Source organism: Erythranthe guttata, chromosome 3 (assembly GCF_056151865.1).
Source record: "Erythranthe guttata isolate IM_541 chromosome 3, IM_541, whole genome shotgun sequence".
Classification (NCBI taxonomy): Eukaryota; Viridiplantae; Streptophyta; class Magnoliopsida; order Lamiales; family Phrymaceae; genus Erythranthe; species Erythranthe guttata.
Genome location: NC_142535.1, coordinates 2,335,814 through 2,342,714, shown reverse-complemented (window position 1 = coordinate 2,342,714; position 6,901 = coordinate 2,335,814). Strand labels below are relative to the sequence as shown.

The 6,901-nt window shown below is 34.2% G+C and overlaps 1 protein-coding gene across 1 annotated transcript; it reads left to right on the top strand.

The window, feature by feature from the left end:
- The first annotated feature begins 3,819 nt into the window (after positions 1–3,819).
- Positions 3,820–4,407, top strand: LOC105951013 (F-box/kelch-repeat protein At3g23880). Its single transcript, XM_088816017.1, has one exon. It carries the CDS (start codon positions 3,820–3,822, stop codon positions 4,405–4,407), a length of 588 nt encoding a protein of 195 aa, XP_088672143.1.
- The last annotated feature ends 2,494 nt before the right edge of the window (positions 4,408–6,901 follow it).

Here is a 6,901-nt window from a genome sequence, read left to right as displayed (position 1 = left end):
CACCCGACCCTTTTTTTTTCAATTTAGTTATTAAAAACTTTCTTTTTTTCAATTTTGCAGCGGTGGCATGGGTCGTGGGAGATTTGGTTAGCTGACTCAACATTAGTTAACTTCAAAATTAGTTGACATTCCATTTTTTTTCCTTTATTATTATTTTTTTTATCTTTTTGTTTTATCTTTTTTTTTTTTTTCATGTGGTGGGTCTTTGGAGTTCCGGTTAGCTAACTCAACATTAGTTAACTTCAATATTAGTTAATGTTAATATTAACAGACATCTCTTTTTTCTTCTTCTTTTTTTCTCTGGCGGCACGTCGTCGGGTCTCCGGTTAAGTAGCTGACTCAGCATTAGTTAACTTCAACATTAATTGACATTCGACCTTTTTTTTTTCTTTCTCCGATGGTGGATCATCGGAGCTACAATTAGTTGACTTCAACACTAAAATATTCATAATCGAAGCCCTAAATCCGCCACCGAAAAAAAGAGTTTAAAGAAAAAATAAAATAAAAAGGTCGGATGTCAGCTATAATCAGAGCTCCGACGTCCATTACCGGAAAAAAAAATTAAAAGAAAAAAAGTTGGACGTTAGCTAATGTTGAAGTCAACCAATGCAAGTTAACTAATAGAAGCTAATACATTTTTGCACAAAGTGAGTACCATATAGAGAAAATTTCACGGAATCTAGAAGATTATGTTCAATTTGACACCATAATTAGGGCGATATGTAATAAAATTGATAGTTGAGGGGTGGTTGTAAATACCCAGAAAAATGGTCTTTTGTAATTTAACCATACTTCATGGGGTTGGCCGTAATTTACTCTTATCATATATCTAAAGAAGAGAATAGTGCAACTCATGAAATTGCTAAACTATGTGTTTGGGGTTCTTGTAGCTCTATTGCTCTTCCAGATAATATTAAGGGCAAATTACGGCCACCCCTGAGCTATGGTCAAATTACGAAAACCCCCCTCATGTTTGGGTAATTACAGCCACCCCCCTCAACTATGTATTTATCTTACGAAAAGACCCCTCCAGAGGTAAATTTAGGGATGCTAATTCGGTAAAACCGGACCAAAATTTCGGCACGCCAACATTTCATACCGTTTACCGAACAAAATATACGATTTGGTTCGGTAAATAACCGAATTACATAAATTTTACGTAAAAATATTTAAAAGGAGGGGGTGGCTGTAATTACCCAAACAAGAGGGGTTTTTTTGTAATTTGACCATACATCAGGGGGTGGCCGTAATTTCCCCTAATATTAAAGATATTATTTGTATCCTCTCAATTTCCAAGTTATATGAAATATTTATTTATGGTCTCAAAAAGAAAATAAATATATACAAGAAAAACAATAAGGATAAATATATAACGCCTCATTCGACATTATATCGGGTTATAAACATCAGGTGGGTCTCCTTATAGTTTTTTTGTATTTTCCTCAAACTCCTACAGATTAACCTAAGTGAGGAATATATAATGAATAATTAAATATAATATGTCTCAGCAGAAGACCCACTCAATGTTTATCACCGGATGTAGGGTTAAAAAAACCGTACTCTAACAGTGAATTTGCATTTGTATTTTGAGCAAAATGATAGTTAATGAGTTGGGAATTGTGATCATTTTTAATTTATTTTGATTTGTGTTTGGTCTTCTAAAAAAGAAACAAAATAATATAATAAGGGTCCTTACAAATACACCCATCAATGGGTACTTATTCATAAATAGATTAGACAATAAATTTCTTTACAAATAAGTCCACATATGGTCCAGATTTTTGTAAAAGACTAAAATAGCCGCTCATACTTTAATATGCTCCAATTTCATCATTAATTTAATTTAACCTCAATTTGACCCCAAATTTCACAAATTATTTAATTTTGACCCAAAACACATTTTATGGACAAATTCGTCCGTCACTGCCGTTGACCGCCGGTCTCCGGCGTTGACTTTTTTTTTTTCTCATGATTTTCAACCACTGGTTTCCGGCGTTGACTTTATCGATTTTTTTTATCCTTTCTATAACATTTTTTTTCGTTTAAACAGCAATATTGCTGTGATTGACAGTAATATTAACTATATTACTGTTAAACGCAGTAAAATTAACTAAACTACAGTTTAACAAATTAATATTGCTATATTAATCTCTAGCACTGTAATATTAACACAACAGAAATCATTATTATTGTGTAATAGAATAATATTGCTATGTTGATCGTTCAACAAATGTAAACATAATAAAAAGTCAAAAAAATTAATATTACTGTGAGTGACAATAATATTACTATAACAACAGTAATATTACCGTCAACCACAATAATATTACAATAATAGACAGTAATATTACGTTACTCCGTGAATAACTCAAACAAACAAATAAATCAAACAAAATAATAATATTGATGTGGTTGAGAGCAATATTACTATAACAACAGTAATATACCGTCAACCACAGCAATGTTATTGTGTTTATAGTACTATTACAATAATAGACAGTAATATTATTACGTTACCCCGTGAATAACTCAAACAAAACAAAAAAAACCCAAAAGAATAATAATATTGATGTTGTTGACACTAATATTACTGTGTTTACAGTTATTTTACTGTCAACGACAGTAATATAATTACGTTGACTTGTCAACAAATCAAACAAAATAAAATAAAGTAACAAAAAATAAAAATATAATAATATTACGTTAATCTACTGTCAACGGCAGAACAATTACATAAATGTATTGTCAATGACAGTACAATTACGTTAATTAAGTGTCATTGACAGTATAATTACGTTAATTTACTGTCAGTGACAGCACAATTACGGTCAACTTTAAGCGGCGAACGTAAAAAAAAAAGAAAAAAAAACTAAAAAAACACTAAAAAAAAAATCGAACGCCGGAATCTGGCGGCGGAAAAAAATAGACCAGAAAAATGATATGTGATAATCCTTAAGTGGCAGTTGTTTTGTCTCTAATTTAGTTCTTGGAAGTTATTAGAGATATGTATTAAGTAGTTAATAGCATTATCCTTATTATATATAGTATTAGTAAGTTAATTAACCTCTATCAATGTAAGACAATATAGCCATAATGTTTGTACGTTGGAAAATATATATGAAATACAGTCTTCTTCCTCTCAACTCTTTCTTCTTCTTTTCCTTGCTTACATTCATCTGTGTTACCATTCTTATCAAAAAAAAAAAAAAAAAAAATCGAAAAGTCAACGCCGGAATCCAGCCGCAAAAAAAAAATTGAAAAAAAAATTCAAAATTGGATTTTTGTGGACAAAATTGATTAAATTGGGGTTACAATTAAAAATTGTGTATACAGAGTTGGGAATAATATTGTCATATACATGAATGTTTCCTTTATTTATAATAAATATTAAAGAGATGGGCTTATCGATGAAAGTGATATTGCCCCAAATTAATAAAGAGCGGTTAGGGACTTGTGCACAAAATCCGCAATATAATAAAGAAGAAGAAACGAAAATTGTGTTTGGCTTTCCCTCATCAAAACTGGTTTTATCTATCCTACACCCGGTGAAGGTTACACCGGGTGATTTTTCACCGTTGATCTACACACACCAATGTGGGTGTGTGTGTGTTTGTGTGTATATTAATGGTAAAGATCTACCCGGTGTATTTCACCCGGTGTAGGATCTCAAAAGCCATCAAAACTGTAGACTGGATTCCTCGTACAACACAACAACCTCAAACCCCCCAAAACGGGAAAACAAAACCCTAATTTGGTGGCTTTCATCGTACGACAAGAACCTCATACGGCCGAACTCGTAAACCACCGCCGCCGCCGCCAATGAAGACCAGCAAGGCTGACCGAATCAGCCATCATCTTCCGGAAGAAATCATCGAAGAAATATTGTACAGACTCCCGGTAAAATCTCTCTTGAGATTTAAGTGTGTTTCCCAATCATGGCGTTCGCTGATCTCCACCAAACAATTCGTCGAAACCCATCTCCAACATTCGAAAAAGATCGAATCTTTGACCGACAAAAGAATCATCTCAACCTGTAAGAACTCTTCGAAATCAAGCCCAGGCAGACTAAAGGCGTGTTCTCTGTCCTCCTTGCTGACCGAACCGGTCACTCGCGCCGTTTCTTTCGATTTCTTTCCGTTGAATAGTTCGAGAGATATAGTTATCGTGGGTTCATGCAACGGTTTGATCTCCGTTCTAGTCGACGCATGTCGGTTTTTCTTGTTGAACCCTTCGACAAGAGAGTTCAAGGAATTGCCCGACTTCTTTACTGGAACGACGTGCCCGAAGAATCTCGGTTCTATTAGTGGATACGGCTTTGGATTCGATGAGAGTAGTTGTGATTACAAGGTTTACGCTGTTTTTACGATGACAACACCGTACGATCGAGACGTCGGCGAGAGTGTATAGTTTAAAAGCCGATTCTTGGGGAGTTAACGTGTTCTTCGAGGATAGATGGACAATAGGTCAAGGGAAGTTTGTGAGTGGGAAGCTTCATTGGATAAACTATTATAAAACGAAATTGAAATGGGAAATCGTTTGTTTCGATTTGACGAACGAGCGTTTCGGAACGGTGGAACGACCTAGTTGTATGGAGGGTTGTTACATTCCGAGACTCGGAGTTTTCAAGGGATGTCGTTGTATGTCTTTCGACTGCGCTCTAACCGTCGGGTCCGATATATTGATTTGGAACAAATACGGGGCGGAAGATTCTTGGTCGGAATTGTTGAGTATTTCTTATTTATCCGTTTTTGGGAACTCTTCATTTACGAGGATGTTTAATCGCGTAACCCCGTTGTTTGTTTTGCCAAGTGGCGAGATTCTGTTTACATCCGGATCGGATTTTTTGATTTACAATAAGAAAGACGGGTGTGTTAAGCAACGGCACACAGTTGACTTTGACTGTGATCGTTTTCGTGAAGCGGAGGCCTACACAGAAAGTTTAGTCTCACTTGTACCCGATAATATTGCTTTCTTTTAAAGTTTTTTATTTATCTCATTTTATTGAAGCAATATTTCTTGATTTTAATGATGATTTATTGGCCTGGTAAAGTTGTTTATGATTAGAATCAATAGGTTACTGTTTAGTAAAATTAGTCATTTTTTTGAATCACATTTAATTTATTTGCTAAGAGAGGATGTTTAATTCCATGGCACCATTAACTTTTCTATTCATGTCTGTGTGATATTGATTTTTATTAAGGGTATTAATGTCATTACCTATTTATTACTTATTTATTTATTGTGATGGTATTGAAGTGAGAAAGAATTGATCTTTGTTTTAGCCGCTCCTTTATGTATAAGATATATAAAAGCCAGTCCTAGGTTTTGCCTGCACTTTATCGACATCCTTCCTCGTATAAAAAACAAGCCCATTCTTCTCCGTACAAAACAAAACCGAAAAGTTGAGAGAAAAGTAGAGGATGTCTTCGTTTGTGTTTCGACTATCCTGAAAATGTTACTATTGGGTTAGATATCGGAATTGGCGAGTATTGCAAGTCTTGGGCTACATATGTCACTGTTTCTTATGTATCCGACACTCGGAGGTGTTTATCAAGAATTTATGATTATTACTTTACCCCGTTGTGTGTCTTGCCAAATGACGAGGTTCTATTTGTGTACCGACTGTATGTTTTGTTTACAATCCAAAAGACGATTGCTTTAGGAAATGGAACATAGTTGACTTTGATTGTTTTGATGAAGCGCAAGACTATACAGAGGCTTTAGGTGTTATTTGCAAAATCTTATTTAAAAACAAAAGTTAGTGATCGTGAGTTAAGTTGGGATGAAGTGTTTTTTTTTAAGTTTAGGGTGTTTGCAAATTAACAGGAAAATAAACTATATACGAAAAACATGTGCAAGGTTATGCAGTTTATGACCTCGTTGCAAGGGTAATGCAGTTTCTGACCTTGCTACAAGGGTATATGTAGGACCGGCAATTGAGCCGGGCCTAACCGAAGCCCGATGGCTTGGTCCGATTATATGTGAGCCGAGCCTACTGTTTAGTGAGCCGGGCCGAGTCTGAGCCATTTTACTAGACCCGATTTATTTATGACCGAGTTTGAGCCTACTATGACTCAACCCAAATAAGGTCCGATTAGTTAGGTTTAACAAAATATATTATCTATTTATTATTTTAATGCTATGACAACATACAAGTTACGACTGTATAAGATTATTTTAGTTTGCAAAATAAAAGGAATTAAGTAGTGGCGGTGGCAATAAGTAAAATATGAATCAAATGCAAAATACCCACTGAAATCCAATTGCTGAAATTCATCACCGATATATTTGAGAATATAAAACGTTTCCAATAATAAGAGTTACTAATTATTTTTTAATTCTTTCAATCTTGTTTTTAAATTTTCCCACTAACTTGCAAAGATCATTAAGGTATTTTTTGGATTAACTTGAATGAAGGTAAATCTTGTTTAAGACTTGTTTTTATAATTTTTTTTTACTCATTACGGTTATATATGAGGCCCGATATAAACTCGAAATCTGAAAAAATATATGAGCCGAGATTGAGCCTATACGAATGAGGCCGATGGTATATGAGTTTGAGCATATAGTAACGAGGCCCGATGGTATGTAACTTTGAGCTGACCCAAGCTTGGCTCACATGGCCCGATTGCCAACCCTAGGTATATGTAGTTGTAGTCTTCGAACTGCTAGCAATATTTGTATTTTGAATTGATATGATATATTATAGCCAAACCGGTTTATTTTAAGAGAAGCAAAAAAAAACTTATTTTGCAAAAACTTAAAAACAAATTATATGCAGAAATAAACTCACAATCTATTTGTATTTTTTTTTTTTTTCAAACACAAACTTAATCTCACTTGGACATAAATAATTATAGTTTGCCAAAAGTGATTTTTCATGGAATGATGTTGTTTTGTT

What these genes read in the sequence shown, in the direction of transcription:
- LOC105951013 (XM_088816017.1), top strand. Translation starts at nt 3,820, where the DNA reads ATGAAGACCAGCAAGGCTGACCGAATCAGCCATCATCTTCCGGAAGAA.